The sequence below is a fragment of the Lampris incognitus genome, chromosome 1 (assembly GCF_029633865.1).
Source record: "Lampris incognitus isolate fLamInc1 chromosome 1, fLamInc1.hap2, whole genome shotgun sequence".
Classification (NCBI taxonomy): Eukaryota; Metazoa; Chordata; class Actinopteri; order Lampriformes; family Lampridae; genus Lampris; species Lampris incognitus.
The window spans coordinates 37679975-37701030 of record NC_079211.1 but is presented as its reverse complement, the minus strand read 5'-3'; the positions used below and the strand labels follow the sequence as shown (position 1 = coordinate 37701030).

At 41.9% G+C, this 21056-nt stretch overlaps 1 protein-coding gene across 1 annotated transcript in view; it reads left to right on the top strand.

The window, feature by feature from the left end:
• Nucleotides 1-20522, top strand: part of fam13b (family with sequence similarity 13 member B) — a 143565-nt gene extending 123043 nt beyond the window's left edge. The window contains exons 10-24 of the mRNA XM_056280933.1: nt 20-164; nt 4001-4098; nt 5124-5175; nt 6065-6194; nt 7316-7387; nt 8344-8608; nt 9708-9849; nt 10195-10276; nt 12330-12515; nt 13230-13444; nt 13988-14071; nt 14408-14503; nt 14695-15068; nt 16505-16606; nt 16832-20522. Coding sequence (XP_056136908.1) covers nt 20-164; nt 4001-4098; nt 5124-5175; nt 6065-6194; nt 7316-7387; nt 8344-8608; nt 9708-9849; nt 10195-10276; nt 12330-12515; nt 13230-13444; nt 13988-14071; nt 14408-14503; nt 14695-15068; nt 16505-16606; nt 16832-16955 — 2167 coding nt within the window. The 3' untranslated portion in view covers nt 16956-20522. The remainder of the gene's footprint in view (nt 1-19; nt 165-4000; nt 4099-5123; nt 5176-6064; nt 6195-7315; nt 7388-8343; nt 8609-9707; nt 9850-10194; nt 10277-12329; nt 12516-13229; nt 13445-13987; nt 14072-14407; nt 14504-14694; nt 15069-16504; nt 16607-16831) is intronic.
• The last annotated feature ends 534 nt before the right edge of the window (nt 20523-21056 follow it).

Genomic DNA, 21056 nt, shown 5'->3' with positions numbered 1-21056 from the left:
TTTGTTGTGTCTCTCCCAGGGTGGGTCCCTGTGATTCTATGGCCCAAGGTTGCCATGGAGACGAGCGACAGACGGACCATAGCGACAGCCCCTGCTTCGCAGACAGGGAGACCCCACTCACACAGACTGAGTACCACCGCGCCAACAGCCTGCAAGACACACAGGTCAGAAAGAGACACAAAACACAGACACAGGTAAACATGCAGTGCCTTGCAAAAGTATTCAACCCCCTTGAGAGTCATCACTAATTACTGGATTATAAAAGATACCCACGCATCTGTTCCTGAACAATATAATTTTTGTGAACCCATAAGCTCAAACAGCATGTTCCCAAAGCCAAAATAAATTATGTTTTGCTGATTTTTTATTAATAAATTAAAAACTAAAATATAGTGCTTGCATAAGTATTAAAACCCTTGTGTTGTGAAAGCTCCAATTTTACACAAATGACAAATTATTCCTAAAACAAACTCAGGTTAACACAATTGGACATAATTAGTGTGCCCCTGTAATATATTAAAGTAACGGTCTTGTTTATGGGTATAAAAAGCACTCTGTAAAGTTCATTAGCCGGGCGTGAACTCCATCAGAAAATGAAGACAAAGGAGCATAATACTGAAGTAAGAGACAAAGTTATTAAAATGCAGAAGGCAGGAAAGGGATACAAAACAATATCCAAGTGTTAGGATGTCCCACGGAACACTGTTGGATCCATTGTCAGAAAGTGGAAGCTGTATCACACCACCCAGACGCTTTTTAGGACAGGCCGTGTCTCAAAGCTAAGTGTCCAAGCAAGCCGTGGGCTGGTGAGGAAAGCCAAAGATGATCCTGCGATAACTTTGAAGGAGCTCCAGAGGTCAGTGGCTGAAACTGGAGTAAATGTGCATGAATCAACCATATCACAGATTCTCCATAAGTCTGACCTATATGAGAACGTGGCAAGAAAGAAGCCATTGCTCAAAACTATGCATATAAAAGCACGTTTGGAGTTTGCTACCAAGCATGAGAGGGACCCAGTTAGGATGTGGGTAAAGGTTTTGTGGTCAGATGAGATGAAAGTTGAGCTTTTGGCCAACTCAAAGCATTATGTGTGGCACAAACCTAACACTGCTCATGCCCTAAAAAACACCCTCCCTACAGTGAAGCATGGCGGTGGCAGTATAATGCTATGGGGTTGCTTTTAATCAGCAGGCACAGGGAACCTTGTTCAGATTGAGGGAAGAATGGATGGAGCTAAATGCAGGGAAATATTGGAAGGAAACCTGTTGCAGGCTGCCATAAAACTGAAGCTTGGGAGAAGGTTCACCTTCCAGCAAGACAATGATCCTAAGCACAAGGCTGAAGCAACAGTGGCATGGCTCAGCAACAAAAAAGTGAACATTCTGGAGTGGCCAAGTTGAAGTCCGGACCTCAACCCCATTGAAAATCTGTGGCACAGACTGAAAATCGCAGTCCAGAGGCGCCATCCCACAAACCTGCAAGACCTGTACAAATTCTGCAAAGAAGAATGGGCAAAAATTACTCCAGAAGAATGTGCAAAGCTTATACATACTTACCCCAAAAGAATCATGGCTGTTATTGCAGTAAAAGGGTACTCTACAAAGTATTGATAATGTGGTGGTTGAATACTTGTGCAAGCACTATATTTTAGTTTTGAATTTATTTACAAAAACTCAGCGAAACGTAATTTATTTTGGCTTTGGGAACATGCTGTTAGAGTTTATGGGTTCACAAAAACAATATTGTTCAGGAACAGATGTGTGAGTATCTTTTATAATCCATAAATTAGTGATGACTGTCAAGGGTGTTGAATACTTTTGCAAGGCACTGTACATTGAGATGCACATAGAGAACGCCCAGGCACCGCCAAGAAAATTTCTCACAGATATGTTTAGGTACACAAATTTTGGATCTTTGAAATCTTTGATACACATGCAGGGTTAATGACACAATTCAAAACATAAGTCAGGTGAAAACATGTGACATAGAGGTGTCGCTGTTGTGCTTGCCTGTGTCTTCGAAACACACATACAATTCTATGTCTTTTTTTTCCTTTTCTTTTGTAGTGTCTGTCTCTAAATTTATCCCTAATCTTAATTTAATGTTAACCCCCAGGTGAAATGGTGTACAAATAGGGAGTCCCGTGCTCGTACTACCAAAATCAGCTGATGTAGTGTTGGGTTGGGATAAAAACCTCTGAAAAATGCCCCTGTCTGACACATGATTGAATACCACTGACTTAACATGTTTTACATCCACAGTACCTCAGATTAGATCATTAAAGTGAAAAGTAATCTAATGCTGATATGGCACTAAATTTGATTATTTGGGCCATACTATATGGGGGCTCAAAACTATGCCCACAGACGGGAAAGCACTTGAATCTATTCTGAGGCATGGCTGCAACTGAACATATCCTGTAATTGCGTTTTTTTTTTTAAATTTAACTAATATTAATGTAATACGTTTACCTGGATATATGCTGAGTAAGCATCATCACGCTAGAGCTACCAATACCTTTCTACATTTTAGCAAAAGTATAGAATATTCTTTTGAATTTTCCTGTTAATTGCTAAAAAATTTATTTTTTTGCGCTTTTGTAACCTTAAAAAAGTAGTTGACAAGTGTTTGGTTTAATTGCGTGTTGCTGAATATTAGTTACATTTGTAGTGAGGTAGGTGACAGTGCTCTGTCCACTGAGAGAGATTGATCCTTGTCCCATACTGAAGGTGCAGACAAGATGGTTGATTGAGTTTGGTGTGTCTCAGGAAGAGGGATGGAGACTGTTTATCACTGCTTTAAAAAAAATAAAAATTGGTTGAATTCTTTAAATAGATTATTGAGGGCCCGAAGAATGACAGCAGCACCTGTGCGCCACACCAACCACAAACACTCTCATTGGATCATGTATTGCCATGCTCCCATTTCTGTATTGAGTGTAATGGGGTCAGCTTGAAGGAGCGGAGCCACAAAATTATGCTGATGATTCCAGTGCCATGTCCTATACATAGATCTAGTGTATGTACACACTGACCTATATTCACATGGAGATGTTGTAGCTTCATATGGCGATGGAGTAGTACTCCTCTTGCTCTGCCCCTGAGAGGAAATTGCACAGAAAACTCATTTTGCCATGGTTTCTGCATCTCAAAGTGGTTGAGGAGTAATTATATTGAGGGTCACAAGTTTATTGTTGTTGTGGGGTAAGCCCATCTCTTTACAATACATGAAAAAGATTAGGTCACAGTGACCACCACAGCAGTCATTCAGAATAGGTGTGAGATGGATTTTTCCATGACTAGGGCTGGGCAATATAGCAATATAATATTGATATCGTGATATGAGACTAGATGTTTTCTGGGATTTTGGCTATCGTAATATGGTTTTTAAAGTTGCATTACGGCAAAGTGATGTAATTTTCTGAACTTACCAGACTGTTCTAGTTATTCTATTATTTCCTTTACTCACTTGGTCATTATATAGGCATTACTGATGATTATTTATCAAAAAGCTGATTGTTTTGTGAAAGCATCAATATTCATCTCCAATAGGTCACAATATCAATATCAAGGTATTTGGTCCAAAAATATCCTGATATTTGATTTTGTCCATATCGCCCAGCCCTAATATGACTTGACCCAAGCTGCTGTACCAGCTCACTATGTTGGGGGTGTTTTTGTTTTATATCAGGGTAGTATGCCTATCAATGTTCCTGTACTCACCAACTCGCATAGAAATCTATAGCAACAGTTTCAAGGATTTAGAAGAGGGCCAGAACTTACCTGTTGCAATTATTACAGAGTATCCCCTGGACCTGCTGTGATGTAATGATAAGAACTTTGATATTGCCATCTCACACACAAGAAGCTCTAGTCCACTGAGGCTCTTCCCCTGGTTTACCAATTACACTCAGTTTGAGAGAAGCGCAAACATTTTAACACGCCTGTGTTTTGATTTTTTTTATTATTATTATTATTATTATTATTATTTTCAAACCAAGGATGTGAAGGATTCTGGCACTACCCTACAGGAGAATTTGGGAATGGACCTGGACACAGAGGCCCTCATTGAAGCTGAGAACAACATCAATACTGCCAGGTTGGTTAGTTTGATGGAAGAATGAATTGTTTTTTGGGGGAAACATGGAAGCCTCATTGTCAGACTGGTTTCAGCACTGCAGTCAGTTCAGTTTTATCTAAATCAAGCAGAATTTGATTTTTATAGTTACAGTCATTGATTTTTCCAGCAAACATTCTGTTTATCACACACATATATATGTTAGAAGCATGCATATGGGTAGATGTACACAAAAAGAGCAGACATATTTTGCTCTGTGATGGAGAAGAAAGCACACATTACTTCGTACCTCATATTCACCAAATCACTTGGATAGGTTGGCTCTGCTCAGGCTTATTTTTACACTGTATCTAAAAGGGGCTTTTCACACACAAACACAAACCTTCCTCTCACAATATCAATTTACATTCTCAGCATATCAAGGCCAGAGCTTGTCATTGCAGATAACCTCAGTGAATGCACCACAGTAAATACTTATAAGCTTCAACATAAATGTGGTTCTGTCAGCTCCACAATGTGCTAGAGTCCTCTCATGCCAATGCAATGCTAATAGTCATAGAAGAAGAGATGGTTAGTTGTAAGGTAAGGCCAGCAGTTAGTTCACGCTGGTGTAGAAGTTCTCAGTCAACTTCTCAAATCAGTGTTTCAACATGTGTTGCAAGGGAATTTTACTGTGACATGCAAACAGTCATTGAATGAATAACCCCCCACCCACCCATTTTTTTTCCATGAGCTTTTGTACACAAGAAGTCATTTATCAGTGTTTTTCACTTTTGGTTCAGGATCCCACATGGTTAGAAATCTGCAAAATAAGGCTGCAGGATTTTGTGACTGTGCACGCACATGTGTACTTATGCAGCTCAAAAAGAGGTAGTACTCAAGGCAGAGCAGCCAACCTTGTGGTACTTAAGTCGGTAATATTTAATGATTATTCATTGTAATAACATTTGCATCATCAGCTGTATTTTGGTTTCGGTGATTCCTTTTCAGTGCTAATCATGTTTATTAATGTGGATGTACTGTGCATCTCTCTCTTATGTCTGTAGGCAGGACAGCCAACCCTGCGACAACATTGAGCAGACGGATTTAAAAAGTTGTGTAAGTAATGGTATTTGTCAATAGGCATGATTCTATATTCAGTAATGTTCTCAACTGGGGTTGTGGGTATAATTGCTGTGGTTAGTACTCTACCTAGTTTATTACTTTACTCTTGTCTCACATAGTACTATGCTATATTCATTTATTTATTTATTTTTCAAAATGCTAATTTTCTTCTAAGCTGAAAAATCTACATGTGCCAGAAAGAGATGCAGGCTCATGATGTTTCACAATACTTGGAAAATGGCATCTGGATAGCGTGGTGGTCTATTCTGTTGCCTACCAACACAGGGATCGCCAGTTGGAATTCCCGTGTTGCCTCCAGCTTGGTCGGGCATCCCTACAGACACAATCGGCCGTGTCTGCTGTTGGGAAGCCGGATGTGGGTGTGTCCTGGTCGTTGCACTAGCGTCTCCTATGGTCGATCAGGGCGCCTGTTTGGGGGGGGGGGGGACTGGGGAGACTAGCGTGATCCTCCCACGTGCTACGTCCCCCTGGCAAAACTCCTCACTGTCAGGTGAAAAGAAGCAGCTGGCGACTCCACATGTATCAGAGGAGGCATGTGGTAGTCTGCAGCCCTCCTTGGATCGGCAGAAGGAGTGGAGAAGAGATTGGGACAGTTCGGAAGAGTGGGGTAGTTGGCTGGATACAACTGGGGAGAAAAGGGGGGAAAATTAAAAAAAAAAATAAACACAATACTTTGAGAGTCCCGTCTCCAAGTATTTAATCTTTAATCTAAAGTTGCAAATGAGCTTCCTTTTATGGCAATATACGAACTGTGACTTACTTTAGGAGCATCAGCCTCTAAAAGCCCCCTTTCATCTCTATCCCATCTTGCCTGATCTTTATATTTTTCTCTCATTTTGTACCCCTCTCTCCTTCCAACCAGGATCCAAGGTCATGTCAGTGTGATCAGAATGCCAACACAAGCAAGACCAATAGGAACCACCTGTCACCATGCCAACCAAACACTGGCAATTCCCCCCACCTCCAGCTCTTCCCTGACAACCAGTGGGAAGGTAGATAACAATTGAGTTAAATGAATGGATGAACCAACAGATGTATTTGAACTATGTTTGAGGAGCACTCTTTTCAATTACCCCAAGATGAAATCTTTTAAAAAGGATGTTGTAGCATCAAGCCAGTGAAACAAGTTCTTACCATGTATCTTGTTTTTTTCATATCTTTGAACTCTCAAGTTTTTTTTGTGTAGGATGATTGGAGTATGTAGTGACTCTGCTAATTGACCCCAAGCATGTGGAAACTGTCACCTCTGAGCATTTTTGATTTTGTTGATGAAGTCAATAGGATGTTTTTATTTTTAAAAAAAAATTCTGTCTATCTATCGATCTATCTATCTATCTATCTATCTATCTATCTATCTATCTATCTATCTATCTATCTATCTATCTATCTATCTATCTATCTATTTATTTATTGTGTGTGTACACTCAGTAGTACTTCTGTAGAAAATTGGGGATTTCCGTCTTCCCATCTTTACTGCAGCCAGATATCAGACAGTCGTATCTGTGTCCCTCAGCAGAATGAGGAGGAACAGTGATGTTCGGTGGCTGAGAAAGATGTATGTGGGAGGAAAAGATACTGTGTAATTACAGTGGTAATAATTACTCCTCCACAATATTCTGTCAATTAACAACTTGACAAAAATATATATGTTGTAGAATATCAGTGAATGATATATTATAGTTGATCCCATTTAACTTTTTCAGCAGTCAGTAGCTGTGAGGACCACGCAATTACAACAAAAAGAGTGATGATGTTTTGTGTATATGTGTTTTTATGTCTTTTCATGTTTTCTTGATATAAAAGTTATATGATGTCACTAATCTGCACCACATGAGATTGTTGATATAAAACTATCATTATTCATGTTCCATACATCGGTCCAGTATTTAGTATCGGTGATGATGATGTTACACAAGTAGGTGTTCAACAACATGATACACACACGGTGAATGAATGTTGGTGTGATACGTCCTTACCAATGATTGATGTTTGTACCTTTAAAGCAAGTGTTCTCTCTCTTTCTTTCTCTCTCTCTCGCTTTCTCTCGCTCTTGATTTCTGTCTCCTCTTCTCTTCTTTCTCCCCCCCATCCTCCCCTCCCTCCATCCAAACAGCATCACCCCCCTCACATCTACACCTCCCCCCCATAGACTTCTCATGTATGCATCTGCAGAGGGAAAGCAACGGTAAGTGGTTTCACCCCAACCATCCACCTGTCCACCCAGAAATCTACTCCTCCATCTCTTTCTCCTCTCTACGAGTGTTTCCCAAAAGGAATTCTGGGTTATTGGTGGTAGCAGCCGACTGGCACAGGCGAGGAAGTTTCGCCTAGTTGTGGAAAAGGATTGTGCATCCAAAACAGTAAACACTATTGAAGGCTTATAAATAGGTTGGTTGGTTACATGCATGGTGTGCAGCCATTACCAGTACACCTATGAATGGGGAAACACTGCTCCTTATATTGATCTATTTATCCATCCCTCCATCTATCATTCTATCCAGTGGTATATCATTTCTATCTATTCTACCTATCTATTTATCCATCTTTTTCTCCATACACACATACATCGGTCACCTTTCATGTAATGAGTACAATAAGGAGGATGGTTAACAAGTAACCAAGAGGCAGGTAGGATGGTCGCCGGATCAAACGGCCCTCCGTTTATCTCTTATCTCTCTCCAACTCCATCACTCAGCGCTCTTCTCTCATCTCATCCTCTTTTTTTCCCCATCCTAACCAGGACAGGAATCCCCAAGATGCCTCTCTTTCTCTTAACACTCATTTTCTCTTCCTCACCCCATGTTCTCTGTGCCTCTCTTACCTGCTCTTCCTCTTCCCTCCATCTCTCCAACCTGTCCTTCACCCCCCGCAACCCCCACCCTCTTTGTCTTACTCAGCTTGTTAGTGTAGTGCTGAGGGTAGTGAGGCTTTTAATCAGTCTAACATTGAGAGAGCGAGAGTGTGTGTATGTGTGTGTCTTTGACAGCTCCTTGCACTTTCTTAGGGAAGAAATAGTTCTGGGTTTTTTTGCTCGGGCTGTGTGTGTGTTTGTGTGTGTGATTTGAATATGTTTACCTCACATACGTAAAAATAACTAGACTTATGTCTCACCTCTCCTCCTCTGTCTCACCTCTCCTATAGACCCGGTGCCGGCCTACAAGTCCTGGCATGATGATAGCGAGAGTGGGGAGGCCCAGCTTTCGCCCTTGGCCGGCCGCATGGTTCCCCTTCCCCCGTTGCCCCTGGAGGAGGAGGGAGAGGGGGAGGGCGGGGAGGATGCCTCCCCTTCCTCCTCCCGCTCCCACCCACACCTTCTGGCGCGCCGCTTCCTGGACTTTGGAGCACACGGCGCCCAACGCTTCCTCCAGCAAGACCCCGACGCCACCTCGCCCACCAAAGCCCAGAGGTGAGGGGAGACAACTATAGAATGTTGTGATATACACCCAGCAACAGTAGATATGAACATTTTCATTCTCCACAGTGAGACGACAGAGCACACATGCTGCCTTCCCGCAGCAGACTAGTTTATTTTCACTTGGTTACACACATTCACTCATGGGAGCAGTAAAACCACAGTTCTCTACTGTGGGTCACTGCGCAGCTCCACAAGGGCAGGTCAGGGTAAAGTCTTTGGACACCTTGACGTTAGTTTTTGAGAGGGGATTTTTTTTCAATTCTGAGTCCTGCCTTTGTATTAGTGCCAATTGAAGCAACTATCAAACTGGCTAGAACTGTCAACAGTCTCTCAATATTTTGTAAGCATTGCAAAGTAATCTGTCTACAATGTAACTGTCCGTCGACAGCATAGACAAGCAGTATTAAAAATGTCAACACGACTAAAATCAAAGTCTAAATAAAAAAGGTGGATATTCATATTTCACTTGCAGTTTATAAAATATCTACCAGATTTTTCCCTACACAGACCCATCTCTCCATGGCAATACGTGGAAAAAGAGACAGATAGATTGATAAACACACACAAAGACACGTCAAGCATGAGTGGAGATAAACGTACACACAAAGCTCATAAATAAATCAAGCAACATTTTACACTGAAGTAGTCATTTAACCATGGCAGTTAGATGTGCAAGCATCAAAAAGACATGGGGTTAATACTCCTGCCTGTACCCCTGACCACGGCGATAGGAAAAAGATCTGGAGTTGGTCCCCGAGTGCTGCACCACAGCTGCCCACTGCTCTTATACAACAGGATGGGGTTAAATGCAGAAGACAAATGTCATTGTAACTGAACAACTGTACAATGGCAAAAATAAAGTGGCTTTCTTCTTCACTTGCCTGAAAAGACTGACTGCTGAGGCATTGGCCTGTTTTTTGAGAATCAGATTTCAGTGGTGCTAAACTTATCATTCTCCTGAGTCATTTTAGTTTATACTTTATATTGTCTCAGGATAGGACTATGTCTTCTCTTCTTTCTGCATGACTTACGCTTACCTGCCTTTGAATCTCATTTTTTAACCCAGTCCTTCTCATATGCTACTTTCCAGGCCCCGTCGAGCGTCATTTGGCTCCAAAGAGGCTATGAGGGGAGCAGATTCTGTGTCCCATCAGCTCACCAAAAAGTTACAGCATCTCAAGAAGAAGATCAAGCAGTTCGAAGAGCAGTTTGAGAAAGAAAGAAACTACAAGGTAAAATAAAATAAAACTGTCTTTCTCTCACTGCTGGCATTGTACCATCCATCTTTCAACCTCTAGTTGTACCTGCTTATTATAAAAACCAAATACTGTCTGAAATTCAGACTTCTTCAACTGCAAACATTGGATGTTACTTTAGGTACAAGCATGAGTCAATGCCCTAAACTGTTCCTCAAAAATTACTTGATGTATAAGTTTGCCCTTTTCAATGAAATAAGAGAGAAAATGGTCTGATTGTGCTGTGACCTTTCACTCCCACTTCTTACTTATACCTCCTCCACATTTCCTTTTATTTTTGCATTCATTTCTGTTCTCTTCTCTCCACCTCCCCTTCCCCAGCCCTCTCATGGAGACAAGGCAGCTAACCCCAAAGTTCTCAAATGGATGACTGACCTCACCAAGATCCGCAAGCAGATTAAAGGTAGGCAGGCAGTGTGTGTTTCTAAGTTAGAAAAGCTTTGCCTGCGTGCGTGTGGGAATAGTGTACTTGTGTGCTGTTCTTGGCTTGATTTACTCCTGACTTGTGACCTCTGTGGCAGCGCCATCTTTTCATGTGCATGCTGTCCCCACAAACACACATGCCGAGGCACACACACACCCATTATAGTGTGTGTGTATGTATGTATATATATGTATACACACATGCTCACACAAAAGTTGTGCGTCCTTGCGATCCCACAGCCATCGCTTTAGGGGTGCATTCAGCAAGGTCAAACACTGCATGATTTTACTTCCTGTTATCAGGGAAAATCCTGTGTCCCAAGCATAAGGTTATTCATATCCCAAAAGAGCTTTGAAACATTATGGAAATATTGGTCAAACTAGTTTGGTCACTGGTAAGTGTAAGAAACTCTAAGGTATTTATAATCCATGTGGCATTTTGCCAGACATAAGAGCATTGACATGAGCCTGTTCCAGTTCTGTGAGTAGCTGAAGCAAACACTTAAGAGGGTTGAACTTATGGTGTATCTGAACCAACTAGCAGCATAAGAAACAAAGGCCATTGCACACTGGCATCAGCTGAAATGAGACGAGACCACTCCTATTCATTGGTAATGTAAAACCCCCGCACCGGTGGTGTTAAGCCTTGAGTCGACACACGCCTACATAACAAGCCACAAGTTCTTAGGTCTCCATTGTGTCCCCAGGCATCAATGCTTCTACAGACTCACATTTTCTTTGGTAAAATAGGTTTTTGCTGATCAGTGCTATAAACTTCTTACATTTGACTGGTATCAGCTGGTGTTTCCATTGTGGCAACTGAGTCAACTCATTTGACTTGCTACTGTTTCTTCAACAGTGTGTGCTTGCCTTAAATATGGATTGATTTGAGCATGCAGAGTTTCTCCTATGTTAGACGATTACTTGCCTCCAGCTTGTTAGCCCAAGCAGAGCCATTTAGATGTCAAAGAGCTAAGAAAAATATCAAGTAAACATGAAATTTGCTATGCAGTAGGGGTGCAACGAATCACAAAACTCATGGTTCGGATCGTGTCCCGGTTTTGAGTCACAGATCGGATCATTTTTCAGATCCGCAAAATAAATAAATAAATAAATAAGAGAGACATGTAACTTTGCTTTCCATTTATTCTGTACAACACTTAAAGCAAGAAACTTTTGCCCATAGTCTTAAATGAAAACAACATTCAAAATGTCCAATTTTTAAATAAAATCTTAAAATCTATAAAACATTCAATACTCAATTGTTAAATTAATTTGCAATATGATGCATGATGCCTTCTTCCTTTAAATGTTGCAGGAGGCTTTTCAAGTTCTTCCACTCCTCCGCTAGCCATGACTGTCACTGTGCTTTTTGCAACATGAGTATCCCTGATTGATTCTTTGGGATTCAACATGCCCTCTTGACGTGAACACACAACTGCTTTTTTTTTTTGCATAATCAACCAATTATTGCACTTCAGAGTAAAACACAGCACGCATCTGTCTTGTCTATCATTTCACTGCAACTCTGCACTGAGATTTAGGGAATTATTACTTTAAAAAGTAACAGCAGCAGTAAAACTGTATTTCACTATGATGGTTAAATTTTGCAATTAATCCACGGTTCACATGTGCCGAACCGTGGGGGGCGATCCATAAAGATCATGGATCAACTACATTCTGTTACACCACTACTGTGCAGGAAATGAGTCCCCCTGGAGCAATATTGCTCATGGTTTAAATCGTTCTTACTCAGTGACCTTTTTCAGTGTCGTTAATCAATATTTTCACCCTACTGAACAAATCCACCTTCCTCTCATTTACAAATGTGATGTGACCATTCTCTTATTTTGAGCCCTGCCATTGGCCAAAACATTTCTCTCTGTTTAGAAGTAAATTAAAAGAAAAAAAAACAAGAAAAAAGAAAACAATAATGCGAGCACCCACTCTCCTCCTTCCTCCCTCCTCCTCCTCCCACCCACCGACCGACCGACCGATTGATTGAATGATTGATTGACTGATCGGCCAACCAGGACGTCAGCACCACCTTTTACCCAGAAGCACCCTGAGGCACCAGACTTTGCTCCATTCACACAGACGCCACCATCCTCCCTCCTTTCCCTCCTCTTCCTCTTCCTCTACCTGCTCACCTCCCCATCACACACTCACCCCCCCGCGCCACCCCTACTCAGGCCTGTGCTCTAGACAGTATCACCTCAGTAAGTACCACCCCCTCAGTAAGTAGACAATACATACTTTAACATATGGTCATTCAAATGTATTAACCTGTCCCGTGGCTCGACCAAGGGAGAAGTATTCTAAATACGCAATAGCATCCTCGTATTGAGAAATTTTCCAGTACATCATGTGCTGGACGCACATCTCAGTAGATTTAAGTACTTGTGGATTGTACCTATGTACTGTTTTGTGTATGCGTTGTCCTACGTGGGTAAACAGGGCAGGTTAAAACGCTGTATTGAGACCCTTGTTAAGTGTTACCATATGCTGTTTCACTCAATACTAGGACAGGTGTCTAGTAATTCTAGTTCTGTCACTGTCAGACTTCTCCAGGTCTTCCCCTGACATTTTTTTTTTCTACTGAACACTGTAAAAAACATTTTCATTTATTTTAGTATCACTCTTTTCTGGAGTTTGACTGTGGCTGGTTTGTGGCACCGTGAAACCATGTTTCCTTTTACAGTATGTGTGCTCTGTGGGCATGTCTCTTTTTCTCCATGCATTGTGAATGGCTCATCTTCCCCATAACATATGGCCATCACACTCCTGCATGTCTGACTGTCAAATGGCAAATCACTTGTGCGAACATTAAACTCAAGATTGTCTCTTGGTCTGCCTCTCTCTCTCTTTTGTATCCTCTCTTTATCTTTTTCTTGCTTTCTTTCTCTCCCTCCCTGCATCTTCCCCCTCCTCAGATGCCAAGCACCGTGCTGAGAGTGAGCTGGGGCCTCAGACCCGCCCCCGCAGCAACACCTTGCCCAAGAGCTTTGGCTCCACACTGGACCATGGCTCCCACGATGCATTGGGGGAGGTCAAGGGTCAGCGGCCCACCAGGGAGGAAACACTGGAGCTGATCCAACGTAGGGTCAAAGGGAAGAGGCAGGAGGATGGCTGGCCTGAAGACATCAAGGTTAGTTGGAGGGCCTTGCGCAGTGTGACTGGGTCAGACCCTGGGATCTGCCCTCTGGAAGAATCAAAATGGTCTGAGTTTTACTGGAGAAACAGATTTTGTTTCCTGATATTGGTATCGATTTTTATGAAGCAAGTCCTTAATAGCTGTGATGTTAGTCTGCAGGTTGCACTAACACAAGGGGATTGATGACAAATTGATGACACTGTAAATAAATGGAATAATTTGTGATTACAAATTACAGCCTCAATAATGATCTACTTGGAACTATATGACCTTCATTTTTTTTAATCCTATTATGCAGCTGTAGTCATGATCACATTACATTAGACATCACTCTGGGCATCAGGATGCCAAGTGTGACATGTGTAAGCATAGCAAAGTAATAATTCATTAAAATGTGTCATGAGCTGTGATGTGCAACAATCAGTTATTTAATACTTTGGCTATTACGATGGTGAAGTTTGTGAAGACAGAGAGAAGAGAGGGTTGATTTAAAATGTGAATCATGGAAATACTGAACACCTTGCTCTTGACTTTCAGAAAATGACCAAGGAACAGCTGTCCTGTGAGAAGACAGTCCTGCAGAAGAACCTGCTGCACTATGAGGGCCTTCACGGCAGACCGGTAAATTACTGCTGAGACTTCTTCACTGCTAACCCTGACCCATCCCTGGCACCATATCCAAACCCAGTCTGTTTCCGCAGAAGAAGTTGCTGTACTTTAAAGGATCTGCATGTTAAACCCTCTAGAGCCCAGACACTATATCTCGAGCCCAGACACTATATCTCCGATATGAATCAAAATCCAACTTAAGCACTATGTGCATTTTGAATGACCCGCCTGGTAAACCTGAAAGTTTCTGCTCAGTTCATAGACCTACCTGTACAGCTTCCCATTCAAAGTAGTTTTACCTCTCTCTGTCTTTTCTGTCTCTCTTCTCCCCCCGTCTTCATCTCCCAGGTGACCAAAGAGGAACGTTTGGTAGTGAAGCCTCTCTATGATCGCTACAGACTGGTTAAACAGATGCTCACCAGAGTTAGCATAACACCTATTATAGTATGTAGACAACTCACACAAGACACACACAACACTACATTCTTTATAAACACACACTGACACTAGTTAGCATTACTCCTGTTATAGAATGTTTAGGACCCTTTCTTTCTCTGTCTCTCTCTCACATACACACACACGCACACAAACATACTTTTTTCCCCACTTTAAGTCCTTACAATCTTCTTTCCCAGGTATCCCCCTCCAGTAAGAGGCGAAGCCAGATCCTCCAGCCAATCATTGAGGGGGAGACTGCACATTTCTGCGATGAGATCAAGGAAGAGGAGGAGGAGGAGGGGAAAGAAGGTGAGGGAGAAGAGAGAGTGGAGCAGAGGGAGGAAGAAGGAGAGAGCAGCAGCAGAGGAGAGGTACAGAGCTCCGAGGTCATCATGGCCCTTGACCCTGTGACCCTGACCAACAGCCCAACGAGGAGCCAGCCCGACGGGCAGAGCGAGTATCCAATCAGCAACATGAATCAGACAGAGGGTCCAATAAGAGCCAAGCTGGAGGAGGGGTCAGGGAAGCTGGCACTGGACTTGAGGCTGTCCAGCTCCAATGCTTCATCAATGTAAGAATATAGTCACAGTTCACATATGCATATGCATACAGACATTCACGATGAAACACACAAACAAGCATTTGTCATGACAGACAACAAAAACAGAACATGCGCAATCACATTTGTGTCTCGAGTTTGTTTCTCAGTTGTATGCATTGTTTCTAAAGTGTCTGTCTGAGTCCTCTCTAAAAATGGCATCCATAGCTTTCAATTGTCAGTGAGCCTCATGTGTATTTGTAATTAACCATCTTCTAAGAATACTGGAAGACAAATGTTTGAAAATTAATCTGAATGAAACTGAAATGGCTCATTTAAAAGGAATTCTCATACACACACACAAATGCACAGCTTAGTCTTCCCATATTTGTGGGGATCCCGCGTTGACTACATTATTCCATATTAATTATTCCAAATTCAAAACTTAACCTGAAGCTCAATCCAAACCCTAAAACAGAAGTGAAGTTGTGGGAAGAGTAAAATGTCCCCACTTGGCGCAAAGGATCTCACTTTCCCAATGGTCCCCACAAATATAGGAATAGAAAGTAAACACACATGCATACAGCACACACAAGTGAACAGGCTAGCATATTAATACCTAGTAGTCTTAGCACTACACAAGCACACCACAGTTGATATGTGTTATAGATAGACAATATGCTCAGCTGCTGAGGCTTGTTTAAGACCGTAATCTGGTTAACATGTCACTGCGTACTTGGCCCAACTGATCTCTCACGCACACACACACACACACACCAGTCTATAATCTTTTACATCCAGGTCACTTAACTAAATATGATTCTATCACCTGATCCCTTTTACCACCACAGTTAGCTTCCTGTTCAAAACTGGCCTAATTTCCCGCCTGACACTCACATGTCTCCATCTCCAGTTAGAATGTGAGACAGTTTACTCCCCTTTACCCTCTAGACAGAATTGGGGGAAAAAATAACAGGCATAGAATAAATGTAAAATAACCATGTCTTTGTTTTTACTCAGGATTTTCCAGAGTTTATCCATTGGTTTTAGAGAACAGTAAAGTATAAGCAGTCTGTTTGTGTTGTTTTTTTTTTTTTAAGTACCGAGAGGACCCAATTGATTCCCATATGTCATCTATTAGTATGCTACTTATTAGTATGCTAAGTGTAAAATGCATTTAGTAGTAATGCTAAGTGTATTATTTAAAAGAGGCCTGGATATCAGTGTGGGGGGGGGATTCTCCCCGTCTCTCCTGCTTGTGTTGAAAAACCAAGTAGCAACTGCTAATGTGTAGGTACTGTAAGAATGGATACCAAAAGCTGTGCTTTAAATCCATTGATGAGACCTCTGACACTGTTTAAATACTTCCTGACTCTGTAGATATTTTTCATTCTGACTCCTAGGATGAACGACATATTAGGAGTGTTATGGTTGTGTAGATGTTTGATTAAATCTAAATCATCCCCTAGGCCAGAGCTGCTGGAACAGCTGTGGAAGGCCAGAGCAGAGAAGAAGAAACTGAGGAAGACCATTCGAGAGTTTGAGGAGGATTTTTACCAGCACAACGGCAGGTTGGTGTTGACACACACTTGTTAACGTGCTGGATAAGCCATTCCTCTCAAACTTCTTTAATCCCTATTTATCCAGGCAAATTCTCTGTGAAATTATTCATCACAGTCTTGTACAAAGGCAGGTAATAAATGTGTCATTTTTAAACAAAACAAGGAATATATTACACAAAAAATAATTTTTAAAAAATCCTCCCTCTGTCTCTCTCTCTATGCCCCCCCCCATAGAAATGTTCAGAAGGAGGACCGTGTACCCATGCTGGAAGAGTACAGGGAGTACAAGAGAATCAAAGCCAAACTCCGGCTCCTAGAAGTCCTGATCAGCAAACAGGACTCCTCCAAATCCATCTAGACCTGCCGTCACTGGATACCTGCCAGTGTAAGATCATTGCAGCTTAGCGGGCCCACACGTATAGAAAGTCCATTAGCCTGTCCGACGTCATCACAGCTGAAAGGGTCTGCCTATTTGGGAAGGTCCTCCAGCCAATCAGATTCACTACTTGCTCAACTCACACCCACCCAGGAACTCTTCATCCACTGACACTCATTTATGAGAGGGCACGCTTATCTCAGAAGTCCTCGTTGATGCCAAGATGAGTCATGGCACTTAATGTGACAACATGACCATTGCATGCCACAGCTGACCATGCTGTACATCACTCGTTCATGGCCTGCCCTTTTCCTTTAAACCTTTTTCCTCTCTAGCTAATCTCCTGCATTCTTCCCAAGTGACAGCAGTCACAACCAATCTCCATGCTGCGCCACCTATCTACATGTCAACTAAACCGCAATCCGCAGCTCGTAAATGAGGCCATCAGATTTAGAAGAGGAGTCATCTTCTTATTCCTCATCGCCGTTTTCATCCCACATATTGCACTCGACTTTGCACCCATCTCTTAGCCCTCGCATTTTCTTCCAGCTGGGGAAAGATTCACCATCATCAGACTCCGTTTCACAAACGTTTATTTTGTAGTCTTTTTTTCGTGGACATCTGGTAACAACTGTTTTTTGTTCTCATATTGTGGAGTCTTGTCAGACAGCTGAATACTGGCATTTCAGACATTCTTTGCATTAGCAATCGCTCTTTGTTTGAGACGCCAAGCAAGTATGAAATGTCTGTCTCTGTCTCTCTCTCCCACTTCCCGCTGAGAGACACCATTGGTCAAACCAGTCCCTTCCGCAGTGTGCTGCGATTGGTCAGAGGGTCTCCTCGTGGCAAGGTGTTTGGATGTTTTAATCTCTGACTTTGAAACTGGTGTGGATTCAGTTCATAACATCCCTACACACTCCCGGTATGTCATCGCCTGGTTGATTTTAAAATGAACTCACAAGGTGAAAAAAAAATTATGACCATTTATGTGTATGTATTCTTGTTCAGTCAATGTATACATACAAGTTTGGATGTGAGACACTCCTATGTCCATGTTCTTGAATGAAAAATTGTAAGTATTGTGCTCGAAGGGAAAATGGAACAAAACAGCATTATTGTTTATGCAATCTGGAACATGAACTTCATGCTGTCCTGAGAGGAAGTTGAATGTATCAGCTCAGTGCCAGTTCAATTTTCTTCTTAATGACTTAAAAGTCTCCACCCTCTCACTTTTTTACCTTCTTTTTCAGAGCTCTCTCTCGGTAAAACCTACAGTAGGTTGGCATGCTTTCATATCCGCTTCTCTCCTTCCCTGATTTTTTTCCCACAATAAGGCTGAACTCCATTTTCCTGGAGTCTTTCTCAACGCAGAGGGCACTTTTAGCTTTCTACTGGTTTAAAGGAAGAAAAAAAACTTGGTGAGGACAGCTTAGCTTCATGGGAAATGAAGTACATCGGCAACACACAGGTAGCTGGAATCTGTTACTTTTTTTTTTTTTTTTTGCACTGCTGTTGTACTGTTGCTCTACCCCCACCCCAGACCTCCACCCAAAGACAAGTCTGTTATAAATTTTGGAGGACCAGACGCTGGATAGATGTGTTGGGAGAAGGGATTGGGGGGTCAGTGACCTCTACAGTGGCCTCTGACTTAGTTGTGATGCATGTAGCTTTCTTTTGTTTTTCCATCTTGTCGAGTTGCATAATGGAGGTTTCCTGAAGGTGTTGCTGAAGGTCTTCGGGAGGTAAATGTGGGCTGAGCAGAACAATAATGGTGCCATGTCGTAGCCCCTTCTCAGAAACTAAGAGGCATCGGCCATAATCAATGATGGTTTCATCTGGCTGGACTGTAGTCACTGTCATAACAGTTTGGTTAACATTGCAGTGGTGAGATGCCCTGTCATTTAAAAAGCAGCAAAAACGCAGTCAACCATTCCTTCGTAACCACCTGGAACAGGATGGTGGCCCCAAAATGCCTGCAACCTCAAAAAAATATATAAATAAACCATGGTCAAACAGAGCTGATTGATCAGGTTGACCATTATAGCTTTTCCAAAGCTATATATCGTATGGCCATATGACCAACACTCCCAGCACAGAGTTTGAGCTCAGAGTCACTTCTGTTATTGGTAAATGGACACAATGTATGTTTAGTATTGTTCGTTTCTGGGGGTTTTTTTATGTGTTGAGCTGTTCAGGCTAGTTTGGAGACTGCTATAAGTGCTCCCCGGATGACGGTCAAGTCATCAGCTTGTTAACAAGATGAGTATGACTGTCGTAAGATGCTGCAGATTTCGAAAGCTAGATCAGTCGAGACCACTGCGAGGGTGGCGCAGAGAATTTTCTTTATAAGAAATAAGGAGAGAGTTGAAAACATCTTTCCTTTTTTTCCTTGTCGTTTCTCTTTTTCATTGAAATCCATAGCTTCAACCTTGGCTTGTGGTTGCTTAGTCTTTACCGGTACGGTTACCAGGCGGGACGAGGTAATAACTTATCTTGTTATGTTCTGAAAACCCAGTTGGCTGGCAAAACATTGGAAGTGGCAGGTGAATGTTGAAACTTGCAGGCTGTTCTGACTGCTGGACAAAGAGGTGGTCTCTTGCCCTGGCTGCAGAATTCAATTACCTGCCATTCAGTTTATCTTTCTCCCCCTCTTGAACGATCCAAAGTTTGAAAAGAGTGAAGCTTGCCACTTCCTCTTGGCCAGCAGCGCCTCAGATGTTGATATCAACGGGCTGGTGTGTGTCATAACACTGACAAGCTGAAGTACACACCGTCTCATCCAAAGCGTGGGAATATAGTAAGTCCACTGTCTGTTAACAGAAGGCATTGAGGTTCTGTGTGTATGTGTGTGTGTGTGGGGGGGGGTGGGTGTGGAAGGGTTTTGTGCTTCAGGTGTGTGTGTGTGTGTGTGTGTGTGTGTGTGTGTGTGTGTGTGTGTGTGAGCATGGTAAGGGAGGGTGGATTTGGGGTGTGAAGAGATGATTTTTGCACAGCATTCAGAGAATGCAGCCCTATTGCGTTAGTTTTTGTTTTTATTTCTTAATTAAAGCACTACTTACCTACATATATATCTATATACACCTGAAGGAATGAATGTTAGAGATGTTTAAATTATTTCAAACGACATGTTTGGCCCCCTTTGGTTTTCTTATTTCTGTGACACCCTAAGAATGTGTATTTCTCTTTTTTTTTATTGCTATTACTATCATTACTGATATTTTGTATTATCATAATTGTAATGACAACAGTAATCCCTTTTTGTATCTCTGCTCACTAACCACATCTGTAAACAGCTGTAATAGTCAGCCTGGCACTGTTGAATCAGATGTACAATTTACATTGTTTTTCAGTTTGCTATTTGTTTTGTTCTGCTCTTTTGTTGTTTGTTCTGTGTAAAATAGGCTAATATAAGCTAAAATAGATGCAGTACTGTAGTAAGCTTGCATGGGAAAAAAGTGAATATGAATAATAGTATGAAAAACGTGCTGTTCCTTTCTATTATTTGTGCCATGAAGAAGAAGCAATAATAAAAAAATAAAAATAAAAAAAGTGTGGAGGTTCTACAGTATCAATTTCCGGTTCAGGTAATGTTGGTGTGCGCACACTTTAACCAAATCAGTATGAGGAGGTGCATGAGATGGCCAACTGACAAGCCGATGACAGTACATATTCCAGCTAATGTCATCCTCCTGTCAAGCTTCTTATGAAGGGAAAATCTGTTGTCAGTTTCTGTGTCAATCTTTAAGGGCTGTCTTATGCTATTTTTTCCACTGTGTCAAGACAAGACCTTTTGTTTTCCTTATGGATGACGTTTCATTTGAGGGCAAAAGAGAGTAGTTACAACTCTAGCGTGTTGTTGCATCGTGTTCACGAGAATGGTACAAATCAAATTTTCCCCACTTGGTAAACATTCGTGTGCACTATCGCTGTTCATAAACACTACATAGTCTCACCCAAACACTTCGCCCAGGTTGAATCCCTTCCGTAAACCGGACAGCAATGACAAATATCGGGTCTCCGGTTTCTTTTAAGAGTTTGGGGCTTTAATATTTTACTTCTCATGCAGATCCTTTGACAGAGATG